This window comes from Siniperca chuatsi, linkage group LG17, assembly GCF_020085105.1.
Source record: "Siniperca chuatsi isolate FFG_IHB_CAS linkage group LG17, ASM2008510v1, whole genome shotgun sequence".
Taxonomy (NCBI): Eukaryota; Metazoa; Chordata; class Actinopteri; order Centrarchiformes; family Sinipercidae; genus Siniperca; species Siniperca chuatsi.
In genome coordinates, this window is record NC_058058.1 from 20133536 (window position 1) to 20151227 (window position 17692).

The window sequence follows — 17692 nt, forward strand, 5'->3', positions numbered from 1 at the left end:
GAGAGATCTTCTCTGCAGAGATTGTTCAGCACCTACAGCAGCAGAGCCTGAAGAGAAAACCAAGAAGTAGAAGAACAAGTGGTTCTCTCTCTGCTCTGTAAATTGGCCAGATGGAGGAAGATCATCTCTCAAACACAAAGACATTAACCCCAATAACTTTTTTGTTGTTTTTTTTGTTTTTTTATTTCTGCACATTTCTACAGACTATAAGTAGAATTTTGAAGTTGATTCTGTAATGTACTGGGAGCCAATGAAGTGACTGACGTACTCAAGTAATATGTTCACACACACCCCCACCCACCCACAAGGGGATGTTGATGTTTTTCAGGGCTTTGTGGAAGGATGTTTACACCAGTAGGTGGCAGAAACAGACTGCTTGAAACTGTATCAGTTAAACAAGAGGGGAATTATAGATGACAATCATACTTTTGAAAAAGATTTTTATTAAAATAATTGATACATTTAGGAGTAAGTTTAAACTGTAAGTTATTTACAGTTTGTAAAAGCCTTGGTTCTACTTTATGTGTAGCACAATCACTCCAACATTATTTGATTTGATCTTGTTAGGTAGAAGATACTGCCACTTTGCACACCCTATTTTTCAAGAGTTGTGTCTTTGGACCGGAGCACCTGGAGCAAGTTATCATTGAATTTTTTTTTCAAACCTTTAAAGAAATAAAAGCAAAACAACAGCAACAATTAAACAATATAAGTTTAACTCTTGGTGCACTTCAGTGGTTATACTATCACGAGGGATCATCATTGGCAGGCACAATACAACTTTTTATTGTTATTGTGTAACTCTACACAAAGTCTTAATTACAGTAAGAATTACTGGTATCAATGTACAGATGACCTAAAACCTCATTTAACTAAACTAGCGTAAAACACAGGTTGTAGTTATCGGTTCAAAAGAGAACAGAGTAAACCTGAGCTCACAGTCACAGGCAGGAAATGCATATGCACATGATGTTTTTATTATTTCTGACTTATCTTTTCTAAGCTGCAGATAAGAAATAGAACTAAAACCTCATTCTGCCACAGCACCACAAGACCAGTGCTTTTTGTCCTCCCCTTCAAATAAACCTGTGCATGCATCTGCAAAAATTAGACTCAACTACAGTAACATACTGATCTCAGGTCTGCTCAAAAAGTCCATTTAATAATAATAACTTGTCTTGTACAGATAACTGCTGCAATAGATTCAACAGGACAACTCTCCTGTTCTAACATCCAGTTAGTTTTGGAACATTGTTTTACTATTAATACTGTTTTATTAAATTGTAATTACTTTTTTCCATTTTTTTCTCCCTGTTTTTGCTTTGAATATTTATTTTAAGTGTATTTTTCTTTAGTTTTTCACCTGTGGGCTTTCACTCTCAGTAAAAACACTTCCTGTTTAATTTCAATGTACAAACTTTGCTGTATAAGTTTAACTGAATAAAGATACGGCTTGATCATGATACAACTGTTATGATGTAGTTTTTATTGACTGCATCCGTTTGCTTTAGGTCAGTGTAGCATTGAAACAGCATCACCAGGTTATCCATTATTGGAGGCTTAGCACACTCCCATTTCAAACAAGCAGGGAGGTTTACCCACTAAATCAACATGCCTGATGTTTTCACTCCCCTGACTTCTTCATTAAAACCAATAAAATCTGCATCTCTGGCTCAAAGCTGCACCTGATAGCACATTAAAGGACAGTCCACTAAAGAGAGTAAGACAGGGCGAGAGAGAAGAACTGGACATCACTATTTATTTTGACATACACTGCTGAGATCAGCTGAGATCAGGTGGAGAAATCTGGATTTCTACCTGATTGAAGTGTATGTTAGGGTTAGGAGAGCTACATCCTTGTAACAGAACTGGAATTGTGCTAAGCCTTTTTGCCTGCTGAGGATGGGGAAAACAAAAGACTCTGAGGTGGAGGAGAGACCCAAATGGGACAACAAGATTCAGTACCTGTTAACATGTATTGGCTTCGCAGTGGGACTTGGAAACGTGTGGCGTTTTCCCTACCTGTGTCAAATCTATGGAGGAGGTGAGATGCTATTACATGATGCTATTATATGGGCTGCATTATACTTCCCCAATCTTACATCATCATTATCATCATCTTAGTATAATTAAGTTGCTGTTAGAGATTTAGAAGTATTTTTTCACTGTATTCCACATTTTTTTGCTTCTGATTTTATCAAATGAAGAGATGCTTTAATCTTGGCCACAACAGAATTGCAACAACATTTTGGATTCTCTTTCTTAGTATGATTAGTCATTAACAAATGGACTAGGCCAGTCATTGTCACTGTGCTCTGGAAATGGTGAACCCTAATGCTAACCCTACGCTCAACCACATGCCAATTCCTGTATTTACTTCCTCATAGTTCCCAGTGAGATATCTTGAGTCCCACAGAATCCTAAGTAAGGGTTTAGTTAAGATTAGATAAGAGAAACCTTTATTTATCCCTGGAGGAAAAGTCAGGTGTCATTTCCAGTTATAGGGTCTATCAACTTCACATATTGACTGAAATTCCTGACTCCCACAGGCAGTGTTACACTTAGCTGAGCCTCTATTTGACCTTGGCTTAATGATCAATTTGTACCTTTAGCCTTAGATCTGTGTTATTTGAAGCAGTGGTGGTTTTAATACAGTTTTTTGTTTGTTTTTTTACATTTTACTAGCCTGATTAAGATAATAAAAAAGTAGTCATTTGTTTCATTGAAATGCTTCAAATAGCCACCATGATCATAAACCTTACACTAAAATGTCTCTGCAAAGTATGTTGATAATCTGGTGGATTTCTAACTGTGAGGTAAATGTTTACTTCATGTCCTCAGGTGCATTCCTCATTCCCTACTTGATAGCGCTGGTGTTTGAGGGCCTCCCTCTGCTCTACCTGGAGTTGGCTATAGGACAGAGGCTCCGCATGGGCAGCATCGGCGTCTGGAACTCAATCTCACCACTACTGGGAGGAGTCGGTGGGTGGCCTAGAATTATTAGTAAAATGTATTAGAATTTTTATTTCTGAGCTTTTTTTGTGGTATGGAAAATGCTGTTTATCATTTATTTCCTGTGCAAAGGAATTGCCTCTATGTTGGTGTCATTCTTGGTGGGCATTTTCTACAACACCATCCTGGCCTGGGTGCTCTGGTACTTCTTTCACTCTTTCCAAAACCCCCTGCCGTGGAGCCAGTGTCCACTCAATGATAACCACACAGGTAACAAGAAAACCCACCAGTCATTCTAGCTGCTCGATACATTTATCGTCACACACTGCGATTGCTGCTACCACAGTGACAGTAACAACAGAAGTATTGCCTGATAGCAGCTCAATACTATACTTAAAATTCTTATGTATCTAATTCGGTTTGAGTTAGTAGAATTACAATAAAGTGACAAGACTATTCAGTTATATAGATCTCATGTCATTGTTTTTCACTTGTGTATGCATCCATGTAGGCTATAATGTGGAATGTGAGAAGAGCACTCCAGTGAATTACTTCTGGTACCGTGAGACTTTGAACATAACACCTGACATCGAGACCAGCGGCTCCCTGCAGTGGTGGTTGGTCATCTGTCTGGCCAGCGCCTGGTGTGTGGTCTACATCTGTTTCATCAAAGGCATCGAGTCCATGGGAAAGGTCTGTTCACCTGCTGAAAAATATAGAAAGTCCTATTTCAAAATCAGCCACTGTACCATACATACTCACAATCACTGCTGATAATTACAGTAAGATGTAGGGGAAAAAAAGAGTTAATGAGGGCTGTATCATGCGTTTGCGTGTTTCAGGCTGTGTATGTGACAGCCACATTCCCTTACCTGGTGCTGACTATTTTCCTGATCCGTGCCCTCACTCTGCCTGGAGCTACTGATGGGCTGGTGTACCTCTTCACTCCTGATGTGAGTCTGGTCTCTTGTTGCTACTACAGGTAATGTAAGATTGTATCTTGTGTCCAAGACACAATGATCTGATGTGTTGCTTTCACGCTCTCCATAGTGGGAGATACTGAAGAACCCTCAGGTGTGGCTGGACGCTTCCACCCAGATCTTCTTCTCTCTCTCTGTGGCCTTTGGAGGTCTCATAGCTTTCTCCAGCTATAATGAAGAGAGGTAAGGACTAAAACCATCTTAACTCCCTCGTTAAAATTGGGATGATTTGTGTGATGACCTACAAAGCTGTTTTTTTCTTGTCCTGTGTCCATTAGAAACAACTGTGAGAGGGATGCTGTTATAGTAGGAGTAATAAATAGCGCCACATCTCTCTACGCCTCCATTCCCATCTTCTCTATCCTGGGATTTAAAGCTAACTCCGCCTACACTTCCTGTCTAAAGGAGTACGTATGCACACACATTCTATGTAATGCTCAAGCTTCTTTTTCTTTCTTGCGGATACCAATGAGGCAGAGTTTTTGTATCCCATCTGCAGCAACATCTTGGCTCTGACCAATCACTTTGAGCTTGCAGACCAGAGCATAACAGTGGAGAACTATCATGGGTGGTTTGAGTATCTAAATCGTACATCTCCAGAAGAGGTGACCAGTTTGAACCTGAGGCTCTGTGACCTGCAAACATTCCTTGACCAGGTACTGTAACTTTGAAAACACATCCAGTCTTGTACATTGCATTCTTTTTGTCAGTCTCATTTTTCTAATTTCCCTCCTCCCTTAAATCCTGGTTGTTCTCTGCTCTCGCCTCCCCATTCTTTCCCGGAGTGCAGTACATCATGTGCCGGTCAAAAATGTACAGTCAGTTCATGCTTCCTCATTACTTTCTTGCTTCTCTTTCATCTTCCTCCCCCAGAGCGCATCAGGTACCGGCCTGGCTTTTATCGTGTTCACCGAAGCAGTGATAGAGATGCCAGGCTCGCAGGTATGGGCCATATTGTTCTTCATCATGCTCTTCAGCTTGGGCCTCTCCTCCATGTTTGGCAACATAGAGGGAGTCCTCACGCCCATCAACGACCTCAAACTAGTGCCCAATTGGATCCCTAAAGAAGTCGTAACAGGTACCTGCAAATCAGCTTAACTTGTTCTAAAGTCAAAAGGATACATTTTTTCCCTCTATGAATTCCCACTCTGAAAAACTTTTTTTCTCACTTCCTTAGCAATCATCTGTTTGATAGCCTTCTTGACGGCTCTTATCTTCACCCTGGGTTCGGGGAACTACTGGGTGGAGGTCTTTAACAGCTACGTGGGCTCTGTGCCTCTGCTCATCATTGCATTCTTTGAGATTACAGGAGTCATTTATGTCTATGGAATGAAAAAGTAACTTTTTCTCCTCTTCTTTAATACAGTCTAACTCTGCAGTCTTGAGATTCACATGAAATTTTGATCCAAGTGTGTTTTAACATTTTCTCTGGTCCCTTTGTTCTCTGACAGTTTCAGTGAAGACATCTATTTCATGACTGGGTCGAAGCCCAACATCTTCTGGAAGGCATGCTGGATGGTGATCAGCCCTTTAATGCTCCTGGTGGTGTTGATTGCATACTTGGTCATCCAGGCACAGGAACACCCCACTTATCACACATGGAACCCAGCTTATGTAAGCCAAAGTCAAGCGCACTGACAAGCAAACGTTAATAATGTAGAAGTACAGAATCCAGTCTCGAATCCATTTTATATATATATATATATATATATATATATATATATATATATATATATATATATATATATATATATATATATATATATATATATATATATTTATTTATTTATTTTTTTTACACTCTCATGTGTGTATGCTAAATATGAAGCTAGTGCCAGCAGGTTTTTGCAATGGAAGGAGGGGGAAACAGCTAGACTGGCTTTGTCCAAAGGTAAAAAAAAAAAAAACATGTCACCTCTAAAATTCACTAATTAACATGTTTATCTTCTTTGTTTAATCCATACACAAACAAAAAAATAGAAGTCATGCTAGAAGTATTTCTTGTTTGGGCACAGTGACTTTAACTGAAGCTAAGCTAATTACTTACTGGCTGTAGCTTCATATTTAGCACACAGATAGGAGACTCTCGGGAATAAAGCCAATAAGCAAATTTCACAAAATGTTGAACTCTTTTTCAACTTCATTTTAAAATGAAATAATGTTATAATATTCTATACATGACATTTTATACTTCCATGTCTCTTTCTTCAGGAACTATTCCCCCAAACTGAAGTGAAGCCCTACCCAGACTGGGTGTTCGTCATAATCGTCCTCCTCTGTGTACTACCTGTGATTTCCATCCCTCTGGTGGCTCTCTACCAACTGATCTGCTGTACAATCAAGAAGACCTCTGTTCGTGCGGACCTAAATCCCCACTGCAATAACGGCTTTGAGGTTGAAACACAGGAACAGAACAACCAGAGAGCTTAAGAAATGTTGCAAGTAACAATGTTACTGCGTTCCTGAACAGAAAAGGACTTCCTGATGGTTATCACTGTTTCTGTGGAATTTTCAGCTTAATTTACTGAACAGATGACATATAAATCAGTCACACTGAACTGTAATATGAACTTTCCTATTGATTCTTCACGATGTTTATGTGACCACTCACATTTGTTTCATCACTAACAAAACTGGATTTATTTAACAGTGAAATGATTTCCTTTGTACATTGTTGTGTAGTGTACATGATGTAAATAACATTAAATCAAACACATCATACTGAAACACACAACCAGTCTCTGATTACAAATTTACAAAACCCTATATTTGAACTTAAATGTAGTCTTAACACCATTAGATTTTAAGCTTCCTGCTGTTCATAGAAAGAACATTAATTTCTGAAAGATTATCATCAGTGTACTACATCAAAACTGAAAGCAAATCATCTTCATCATTTGACTTATTCCTGTGGTGGCTGACAATATTTCTGTGTACTTATTTCCATATAAATTCTTTTCCAAGTGATGTCATTTCTTCTTCGTGGAAAACAAAGTGGAAATCAAAGTCCAGAGAGACAGCAGTTGTGGGATGAGATGGGGTCTAGTGCAGTAGTTGGAAGGTTTTTAATTATCCAACTTTATTGATCTGGTGGTTGTTGTTGTTTTATAGGGTGTGTTTATGACTAAGGTTTATCACTTAAGTGTTTTATATCAGTTGACTAAGGATTGTTTTTCTCTTTTTCGCAACACTGTAGAACACAATTTCTTTGGCACAATGACAGATCCTATAAATCCAAATTACTGATTGCAACACACTGCTCATCTCACTCCCTCCCTCGAAACCTGAGGATGACAAAGTTTTACATTTGACAGAAATTGGGTAAAATTCTCAGTGCCTACATTTTCAGACATTTTAGAAAAGCCAGACTAATACCTTTCAGCTGCTGAGGGTTTCATGGTTGTGTTGGGAGCTGTGATTTGGGCTAGCTGGTAGTCTACGTCTGGATGGCCAAGAAGTCAACTGGGGTCCTGGGGTTAGTGGCCTGTCGGACCCTGGCCAGCCTCAGATCCCCCAGACGCCGCTCTAGACTGCGCTTCCCTGTCAAGAGGATAACAGCAGAAGATAGGGAGAAGCTTTTTTTCTCTTTGGTGGCAAACTGTAAAATTCATCCATCTGAACCTTTTCCAACACCTGTAAAATTGATTTAAAGGTTGCAATAAAACTGACTTGTGTACATGTAAGATCATGTTGTATCTAGATTTGTTGGGTTGGGTGCACCTCTCACAAAGTCCATGTTCAAAGGGATTGGCCTTCCTGGCAAGATGCAAAAAGGATGCTTTCATATTATTCATTTATGGAGTGTTTTGACAAGGAGACTGAGGGCTCTATTGTCCTGCAGGCGCACAGCCAGTTGTAGCACAAACTCAGTCTTTATGCAGCTTTTCTCAGGTGGTAGTCTATATTTTGCATTTGTGAGGCACGCACACACAGACCCCTCCAAAATCACAAAACACAACAAAATACAACTTCAAATGCGATTCAGGCAAGAGTCTGTAAGGGGCAGAAGAATACCTGTGGCTTATGATTAATGTCATCCATACATCACTGAGAGTAATCAAGGGCCCTAGCATTCTGCAGAAACGTCACTATTGACATTAGGCTGACCAGTGAGTTTCCCCTAACATCTTGTAGAATGTTGGATCTTTTTCGTGCAGTTGATTAAACATGGCCATCACACGGCAGCAAGAATATGATGAGAGAGAGAGAGGCTGTACCCATTTTATGCATGAATGGCTCAGCAGCGATAGCCTCATTAATTAGTAATATCTCCTGACACAGTGACGGGATCTGTTGGTAATTCATTTTCTTTCAACTCTAACCCTGGGTGATTTTTACACCTTGCACCACCAGAAATCGTTTCGACTGATGCTGCAGATTGCTTCATGTTTATTTTTAACAAAAATCCATCTCCACCCTTGGCCTCTTCCCATGAAAATAGTTTTTGCAAAAAGTTAAAATGGGAGGATTTGCTGCTTTTCCTTGTCTTAGTTGATTGTAAACTGAATATCTTTGGTTGCTGGACTGTTGGTTGGACTAAACAAAACATCTGAAAGCGTCATCTTGGCCTGTGGAAACATTTTATAGACCAAACAATTAATCGAACAAATTATTACAGATTAATCGATAATCAAAATAATTGTTAGTTGGGGCCATAATTTACTGTTTTAAATATCTTTTAAAAGAATCTGTTCTGCTTTGTTTTTAATGTTGCTGTCTTTTTATGTGTATGTTTCATCTTTCGTGCAGCACATTGCAACTTTTTGTATGAAATATGCTATATAAACTTGACAATAGCATGACAAAAAATGACAATAGTACTTGTCATCTTGTGCTGCCATGGGATAGTTCCTGTGTGATATTGTTGTGTATGTGTGTGTGTTTCTTGAGGGTACATACTTTTGTGCAGGTGTGCAAGCAGATCCTTATAGAGAGGACGATGTTGTGACAGCACTTGCAAGAAGGAAAGACAGAAAAGCAGCTCCACTGCTTCATACTGCACAATGCCAGTCTGAGCCTCATTGCCTAAAATCAGTCCTGGACAAAGGGGAAGAGATAAAAAAAAAAAAAAGGTGAAAATGAGATTTGAACATGATATTGCTTAAGTTATTTTTTCCAGAGGGATGAAGGGGAAATGTTGCCTTTGTTGCTGATCCTGATAAGCCGATTGGCATACTCAGCCATATCCCATATCATCTGCAGGAAGTAGACAGGGTTTTTAGCAACGGTCTGACCAAAGGGCAAACTCTGGGCACACACATGGAACCTAAAGAGAAAAACAAAAAATAGAAAGAGACAAAGGAGAACACAGAGACGAGCGCTGCCCATGCAGTATTGATTGACCACCATCCATGTGCTTAGTTTAATAGCAGTATTACCTTTACAGGCATATTTATTAAGTCAAGGCCATTGAGCACATACAAGAGAGGAAGTGAATAGTGTGTTAAGTTCCTGATTTGTGTTTATCACAATCGTATTTCAATACTTCAGGTGGGTAAAGGAAACAAATTATTTAAATAGTGCCCATTTAATCTATTCAATCTGAATAAGTAAAACAAATAGACAGTGGTTTTATGTAAAAATTACAATGATTAAGAATGCACTTGGAAAAAAAAGAGTCAAATGTCACTGTCTTTACCTGCATGCATGAAGCAGCACCAGCTTGTAGATGTTCTTGTAGACTGCCTCAAGAGAATTGGTCTGAGAAGGATAAGGTATCCATTATTATATTCAGCACAAAAGCAAAAAGTGCAGAAATGTAATGACTGAAAAAAAATATATATATATGTGGGACTTCCATTTCACTGATGCTTCTCAATCAAATGCAAAAACATTTATGAAAGGTAAACTGGAAGTCTTTAATATTTGTACATGATATATATAACATAAGCAATATTAACTAGTATTTTTTTGTTCCTTGACCTGTTTCACTGTTTGTCTCATACATAATTACTGATATTTACAATATATCTGCCACACTGTTTCCATTATGTGTTCAAGTGAAATGTCATAACTCATAAACTCAGTTATGGTGGAACTCAACAAGTTTACAATTGTTATTTTCCACTTTGTTGCTGTTTGAGGGTAACTTCCGGCTGGTCACCTTGGATATTTGATTCTACATGTCGATAAATGCCGCCCGACCGCATCATTTGTTAGAAGAAGTGCAGGTTCAGGTTTCTAACTTTGTAGGCTGTGTACGTTGAAGGAGGCAGCCCCTTAACTGGGACACAGCTTGTTTGTCTGTATGTTTTGCAGCTGACTGTAACATATGCTGTAATGGGGTTAAGAGCCTTTCTGAACAGAGTGGAAGTCCTAAACATTTGTAGAGGACCTGTCACTTAACAAAAACTCAAACTCAAAGGCTTTTTTAAAATGCAGGCACACTGGAATGTTCAGTCAGCTAAATCTACATAGATACAGAGACTGTGCTAACATTAAGCTAGCGACTCTGTGAGGCAGTAGTTTGAGCTAAATGTTAATGTCAGTATGCTAACATGTTCACAATGACAACATTATTATGCTGAAGTTTAGCAGGTACAATGTGCGGTAGCATGCTAACATTTGCTATTTAGCACTAAACACGTACAGCCGTGCCTGAAGGGAATGACATTTGTTTTTAAAAAAGGTATTTGGTCATAAAAATACTTGATTAAAAAATAACTACAAATAAAAAAAGTATTGGACAAATAAAAAATGTGACCTGATGATGGCACTTACAGTTAAAGGATCACCAAAGTGATTAGAATTCATCTTGAGGGGGACATGAATCTGTACTAAATTTTCATGGCAAACCTCATGGTGGCACAGGAGGAAAAGTCAGGGGACCACCAAAGTCATTTGGGGATCATGAATGTCAGTACAAAATTTTATGGCTTTTGAACTTCTAAAACCATTATTTCCCTTACCTTCAGGTCCAAGAACAAGGCATGGCACTTGAGTCTGAGGATAGTCATCAGTTTTCTCCTCATTTGCTGTCCAGCTGAGTGGAAAGAGCCCAGAGTAAGGCTGTAGCGCAAAGACAGGCCTGCGTAGCTGTGAGAGATGGAAAATAAGAAGTAAACTAGGAGAAAAAGCAACAATAAGAGAATTTGCCATTAAACAAATATTGCAAATGGAGATATAGTTATAGTGTTTACTGTGTTGTATGCAATCTACTGTGTTGGACCCTTTCTAGACTGGGAGTTTTCTATAAGAATGTTAATGAGTAGCTACAAAGTATGGGGTTACAAGAAACCATAAAGACAAAAGACCAATAAATTCTCATGCAAGAATCACACTTGATACAATCACACTTAACTACAGTATAATTACAACTAACGGGACGCTTCACCTAGAATAATCTTTGTAGACGTCCAGTGAGTGGGTGTCCAGCAGCAGTCCACACCAGGGGAAGAGACAGTGAGGGGGCAGCACACGAATGCTGGGACAAGAGCCCACACATCCCGACACCTGAAAGTTGACCACCACCTTCTGCGGGTTGACCACCAGACCATACTGTGGTACCCCGGCCAGCAAAATCCTACACACAATGTGCAAGTGCCATTATCAACTTCTAAATGAAACCTTCTGCATCATGTTATGTTAAATCTGTCTCTCTCAACCTTTTTCTGTAAAAACAAAAAAAGAATGTGTAGCCCTGTGTGTATTTTCTAATACAGATACTACCACCTTTAAAAGAAATGAACTGGATAATAAAGTAAAGTACAAATCTTCAGCACTGGGAACTAAAAATGTTATGAATCATGTCATAAAAGCAGTGATGGTGATAGTGTATACAGATCAGATTTGGATTAGGGACAGTAATTTCAGAAATAAACTACTAATGATAATGAGTCCAAGCACATCAATTAACAAATTCTGCCATCTACTGGTTCCCTGTTATAACAGATCCAGCCTGTTGCAAGAAATCGTGGTGTTTTGTTTAATAGTAATTTAATTTAATTAAATTTAAGTTAATTTAAGTTTTGAGCAGCATATCACGTTTTATCATCTTAAAAAAATACACAGTCCATTTTGCATGTTTTTATCTCCTCACACCTTGATTATTGCAACAGCCTTGTCTTAACCAAGAATCTATTAATCAACTACAGACAGTACAGAACCCAGCTGCCAGGATTTAAACCAGAACTAAGAGGTGTGATCACATCACTTACACTGCCTCCCAGTAGGTTTCAGGAATGATTTTATGATTGTATTGATTGTTGTTAATGCTTTTTGTGGCCTTACTCCTTTCCATATTCCTGACCTTTTATAACCAAACAAGCGTGTTCGTAGGTTAAAACTAGAGGGGACAGTCAGGGACCTGAGGCTCGGAAACAACCCAAAGAATAAGCTGGCTGAGTCAGTAACATCTTTTAAATCTTTTCTTAATGCATATCTTTATCAGAGAGCTTTTCCTGATTTTACTTTAGTTTTTTTTTATTTGACTTGAATTCTCTCTTTAATTCTTCATATATCACTGGAGTTAGTTTTGTCTGTCTTATTAGAAAATCTAATCCATTTGGGTAAATTTTATGACTTGATTTCAATTTGCGGTTGTGTTTGAAGCACTTCATAACTTGAATTTTAAAAATACTCTACAAATAAAGATTATTATTAGTGTTATTATTATTAATTTCATTTAATCTTACTGATGTTTAAACTACATTTATGTAACTGACTACACCACAAATCACATTGCAGCCTTCTACTTCAAAATATCTTGTGCGGTTTCTATACCACAATTTTACTGCCAAGAAAAATAAATAGAATGCCTGCCAATTAAAGTCAGTGAAAACAAATGAATATGGTCCCATTGCATCTGCCTTTCCATAGAGTCATGATAGTCTGACAGCTTCATCAAGTCTAGTTAATAACGGATTTTCTAAAGGTTAGAAATAATCATGATATTTGAAAAGTGCATTAGTAAAGATGATGCAGCTCTGCCAAAAATAAATATTGGTTGAGAGCCCTGATGTCAAATGAACAGTCATGTGTGTAAAACTGGTGTGCGTGCCATACTTGAGAAAGGTTTGTGCTTCGTTTAAGTCTGGGGTGATCAGAAGGAAGTCATCCACCAGTCTCATCAAACATCTACAGGACATTGAGAGAGGAAAATGACACATACAGTAAATAGAAGTGAGCTACAATACAGAAAGACTGCCTTCTGCTGCTGCAGATGTGTTATTACATCTACAGAAATTGATGCTGACTGAAATACATAGCCGTTTGCTGTACCCTTTCTTTTCAGTAATGTCTTTGAACAGGACATTCTCCATGTGACCGTAGCAGAGACAGCAGAGCAGACTGGACACGACCGACCCCTGAGGAATCCCTCGGCATTGACGGTATGTTCTAAAACACAGAGGGACAAAATCATATTGGAACTAAAAAAGGGGCTAATTAAATAGGAATTATGCACTGACCATTTGTAATGATGAGGTCTGTTTAATGTTGGTAATGCTTACTTCTTCCCAAACTGAACAACACTGCCAGTTAGCATTTGGGTGAAGAACTGCAATGCCTCTCTGCCATGAAGATCTGAGCAGAAATGCTGAAAGGAAGAACAGAAATGAAATGCTCGGGTTAAAAGAAGTATCAGACATCCTTATCTAAAGAAATATCTGAGGATGTCACTCTCACCTGCTCTACCAGTATGGCGTGATGAACTTTTCCTCTTTTCTGCAGTGACATCACAAACCCTTTCATGTTGGTGGATCCCATGTTATCCTCCAGAAAATCTGCCTGTATTAACAAAAATGAGAAACCAATTCTCCAAATGGGTCAAATATTGTGAGTGTATATACACACACACGAGCATACTGTATACAACTATGTGTGTATGATGGTACCTGTCTAACAAAGGATTTTTTCAGACCCTCGTGGGAATCAGACCAGATCTTGGCATAGCGGCGGATGGTAAAGAGTTCATCCTGGACAGGTGACAGAGCCTGGCCAATCACCTCAATGAGTTTGTCATGAGGCAGACTCTCATAGGCTCCACTTACATCCACCTTAAATGCAGAGAAAAGACAGAATGAATAAATGAAGGAGGAAAACAGCATAACACAAAAATCTATTTTCACTGTTTTGTGTGCTATTGCTACAGTTTAACACGTTTTGTAGCAGTATCGTCACAAAAATGTATGCATAGCATTATGTCAGTCTCTGCCAGGACAATTAAGTAAGGACAAAAACCTTAACAAAGTAGAGGGGTTGTGGCTTGTCCTTCTGGGCCGGCGCTATAGAGCGCAGCACCTTGTGGATATCTGTCATCCCCCACACCGTGGAGCCCAGGAGGGATGGAGTGGAGTGTACACAGGCCCGCAGCATATCCAGCAAGTCCCGGACACGCCCTCGGTAGACCTGTCCAGGAAAAGAAATGTCCTAAAAAATGTGCACACGCTCACAATTTGTAATAACACACAACTCATATGTAAGGGAGAACTTTAATGTCATTATCATAATGTACCCTTGTTTTTGGATCGGCTCCTATGACTCGTGTGATCGGCCTCATGCCGTCAGTCTTGGGAATGAAGCGAAGGCGGGAGATGACCGTTGCTTTCGGGAGGGATGCCACCTGAGCCGGAGTCAACTCCTCCATCTGACCCTTGGAAAGGTGACCTCTAAATCACAAAAATGGTTTGTAGGCTTGTGTCCCACAACTGTATGAGTATGAGCCCTTGGAGGTGAGTGTATGTGTGTGTACCTGAAGGCCAGGTCCTGCAGTTTTGCCCAGACTTCCTGTCTGTAGAACTTAACGGCGTTCTTCTGGCCCACACTCTCAGTGACATAGAAACAGGCTCGAACCAGTCCTACAACATAGCCGTCCAGAAGCCAAGCCAGGAACTGACCCAGGATCTGTTTTCGGTATGAGAGCTCACTGGGCGGGAACCTGCCTGCAGATAAGAGTGGTTTGGTTAAGTCAGCCAAAATACATGTAGCAGGAGAAAAAAAAGTTTACCGCCTATGTTACCTGTTTTACTGATCTTCAACCAATCGCAGTCGTTCACCTTCATCTTCCACATCAGTTCAGCCAGTGACAGCCTCTCAAACTTGCCACTGCGCAAGAAGCCCCTGACCCTGACAAAGAAATGAAGTCGGTTGTGGTCGGAGCCCCACAGCTCTTGAGGGATCACAGCGGAGAGGCATTCCTTGACGAACAGGTAGACCCGGTGAGGTGCACAGTGTTGAGGCAAGAGGGAGCTTAATTCCCCCTGTCCTGTATCTCTCTCCTCCACCACTGGGCACATCCTCTGCAGTATTCTGCTGTAGGGACATCTCCTGTGTTGACGCAACAGCTGACTGAACAGGGGGACCATGTTAAAAAAGCGCCGGGGGAGTTTTTTTGGCTTCCTCTCTAGCCCGTTTAGATACGCCAGTCCCTCAAAGAAGACTGTTCGTACCAAATCTTGCCCTTGTAGCCTTCTGCATCCATCAGCACTCTTCTTCTTCCTATTGAGAAGGAAGCCACGCATTCCCCTTCCCCCATACAGGAATCCCAGTGTGCGGATAAAACATTGGGAGGGAGGCAAAGGGGGGAAAATCCCTGATCTCCAACTGGGTCCTCCCTCCAAGGGAAGTAGGGTTGTTTGCATTTCGACAAGCTGTTTGGAACCAGGCACGCCATTTTCCAAAGGCTTCATAGATATTGTTGGTTCCACAGACATGGGCTCTTCCTCCACTGTTTCATAGCAAACTTGTTGGATTTCCTGTGTAGGTTCTTGCTGTCCTACCCGTCTTTTCCTTCCTGAACAAGTCATAATCTCCTCCTCATCCTTCTGATCAGTTTCTCTCTTTCTTTTCCCCTTCTTAACTCTTACATCCCTTCTGTTCCTCGTCTTGCTGATAGTCAGATTCTCAACTTCCTGTCTCCTTTTCAAGGTCGCTGCACCTCGAAACTTTCCAAACTGAACACCATTATGTGTCCTGGACTGTGGCTGGAGATAAAACCCAGAGGAGCCAGTAGTCATGGACACCCTGTCATAGACAGGAACGCCACACACCTGGAAAACACATGAAGGAGGGACTGCCACAAACACAGAGCAGCTCTCCAACAGGTACCGTGTGATGTCTGTGCCAAGACGTATTGTGACTTTCTTCCACAGGTCACTGCCATGGATGTACGCAGCGCTTTGAGTTACATCTCCTTGGAATTTGAAGTGGTCTGCGTCCCGCTCTTCCTGAGCCAGGGACAGATAATTGTAGCCATGTGCCAAGACATTTCTTTTTTTCTTTCTTTTCAGACTATTAAGAACAAAGGCCAGCAGTTCGGGCAGAGTGCAGATCTGTGGAAAGCATAAAATACTTCACATCAACATACTGTAAGAAGTAAGAGTCGCTCATTTGAGTCATATTATTAAATCCGAACATGTTACTTTCCTTTTTGCAAAAAGAAAACATCAAATTCAGCCTCTTATAAACCTGACTGCTTTTTATTTCACAATAAAATGTATTTCACTGTTAATTTAATAAACTGTATGAGTGATTTACAGTTACTGCCACCTCTGATGACAGTTTAATGTTGAATTGCCACTAAAATATCCTGTCTCAGCACGTATTTGTCACAACTCTTTTACAACCAAAATTGAGGGATAACATGTAGAACACTAATCCAAAGTACTACCATGGGGTATATAACATTACAACCCTAATAGCAGTTAGCATGACAGCTAGCGTTAGCTAAGTTACTGTTCCAAGGTTCTACAGAACTAACTGTCAACTATAAGAAACTGACAATCCGGATATTTTTAATTTAGGGAAACGTCACCTGGTTGCAGCTTGGAACTTGCCGTAGTTCCTTGTCAAAGCATACAAAAACACCACGGACGAAGGATTTGAAGCGGTTTGTGTCGGGCTGTTCAATGAGCACTGCTCTCTGTCCTTCTCTGAACACGATGCTGTCTACAAACTCCTCCAGTGTCTGCACGTGCTGATACAGTGACCGGAGAATGTCGAGCGCATGGGACATATCAGTCTTAGACATACTGACAGTATGAACCCGCTTGTTATTATTAAGTTACTCAGGACATGGTAGACAGGGTGATGATACGGTGGTTAGCAAGCTTGAGTTAAGATTTATTTGCAGTTTAAGGGCCCGCGTCATCCTCAGCCAATGAGAGATGAGTTTAACATAAGTGTCCAATCAGATAGCCTCATACTCCAGGGGCGGATTCATAGTTGACCAATAGCCAACAAGAAAAGGAATGTTGTCTTTTTTCATGACTAGATGCGACAACTGACAATTGACAGTTCCACGTGGGAAAAAAAAATTTTCCTATAGAGAGAATACAGTGTAAGTGAAAAAAGCATTACAGTAATCTTTCTGAAACGTTTCTTTAATTTCCTGTACGGTAAGTACAGTAAACATGTTGGCCACATGTTGGCCTGACTGAAAGTAAAGTGGGCTTACAGTTCAAATAAAAATGTAACCGGAGCTACTCCTTGTTTGAACAACACGGTAAGAATAAAATGCTAATCAAATATGACAATTGTGGTAATTGTGATAAACAACAAGATATACAAGCTCCAATGCATATTCGCTATAGAACAGGTACATAAAAAGGTAAAGGAATAGTACAAGAGGAAAAAAGATATATTGTTTTAGTTGCTTTTGAACTGGATGAGGTCACGATAGAATATGTAGTGATCAATTAATTTTGGCTTTGTTATTTTTTGTTTTTTATAAATTTACATTTATGAATGTGATATTTCGCAAGATCGTTTTGAAAATCCGACAGAAAGTCGGTGTTGATGTAGGATTTTTAAAAACTTGTTAA

At 39.8% G+C, this 17692-nt stretch overlaps 2 protein-coding genes across 4 annotated transcripts; one reads left to right on the top strand and one right to left on the bottom strand.

Annotated features, from left to right (window-relative positions):
• The first annotated feature begins 1572 nt into the window (after positions 1 to 1572).
• On the top strand, positions 1573 to 7615 carry slc6a18 (solute carrier family 6 member 18). 2 transcript variants are annotated; one of them, XM_044171320.1, is made up of 12 exons: positions 1583 to 2044; positions 2842 to 2982; positions 3085 to 3222; positions 3464 to 3645; positions 3795 to 3905; positions 4003 to 4115; positions 4211 to 4339; positions 4432 to 4588; positions 4806 to 5010; positions 5110 to 5269; positions 5384 to 5546; positions 6144 to 7615. In XM_044171320.1, exons 1-12 carry the CDS (start codon positions 1903 to 1905, stop codon positions 6360 to 6362), a joined length of 1860 nt encoding a protein of 619 aa, XP_044027255.1. In that variant the 5' UTR covers positions 1583 to 1902; the 3' UTR covers positions 6363 to 7615. The 2 variants fall into 2 exon arrangements, with proteins under 2 accessions (XP_044027256.1, XP_044027255.1); XM_044171321.1 differs by lacking the exons at positions 5110 to 5269; positions 6144 to 7615 and having other exon boundaries at positions 1573 to 2044; positions 5384 to 5544.
• On the bottom strand, positions 6421 to 17492 carry tert (telomerase reverse transcriptase). 2 transcript variants are annotated; one of them, XR_006375153.1, is made up of 17 exons: positions 16684 to 17492; positions 14890 to 16201; positions 14623 to 14812; positions 14386 to 14539; positions 14112 to 14279; positions 13766 to 13927; positions 13557 to 13658; positions 13382 to 13467; positions 13152 to 13268; positions 12936 to 13007; positions 11266 to 11454; positions 10841 to 10967; positions 9571 to 9632; positions 9074 to 9198; positions 8832 to 8969; positions 7308 to 7472; positions 6421 to 7216 (listed from the first exon to the last, which is right to left on the bottom strand). XR_006375153.1 is itself a non-coding variant. In XM_044171314.1 (16 exons), exons 1-16 carry the CDS (start codon positions 16897 to 16899, stop codon positions 7369 to 7371), a joined length of 3324 nt encoding a protein of 1107 aa, XP_044027249.1. In that variant the 5' UTR covers positions 16900 to 17490; the 3' UTR covers positions 6549 to 7368. The 2 variants fall into 2 exon arrangements, 1 of the variants encoding a protein (XP_044027249.1); XM_044171314.1 differs by having other exon boundaries at positions 6549 to 7472; positions 16684 to 17490.
• Positions 17493 to 17692: the final 200 nt, after the last annotated feature.

Coding starts and splice junctions, on each gene's coding strand:
- tert (XM_044171314.1), bottom strand. CDS start 16,899: ATGTCTAAGACTGATATGTCCCATGCGCTCGACATTCTCCGGTCACTG. Junction 16,202..16,683: donor AAGTTCCAAGCTGCAACCAG/GTGACGTTTCCC, acceptor TGCTTTCCACAG/ATCTGCACTCTGCCCGAACT. Junction 13,468..13,556: donor ACGCCATACTGGTAGAGCAG/GTGAGAGTGACA, acceptor TCTTCCTTTCAG/CATTTCTGCTCAGATCTTCA.
- slc6a18 (XM_044171320.1), top strand. CDS start 1,903: ATGGGGAAAACAAAAGACTCTGAGGTGGAGGAGAGACCCAAATGGGAC. Junction 3,223..3,463: donor ACTCAATGATAACCACACAG/GTAACAAGAAAA, acceptor GCATCCATGTAG/GCTATAATGTGGAATGTGAG. Junction 4,116..4,210: donor TCCAGCTATAATGAAGAGAG/GTAAGGACTAAA, acceptor TGTGTCCATTAG/AAACAACTGTGAGAGGGATG.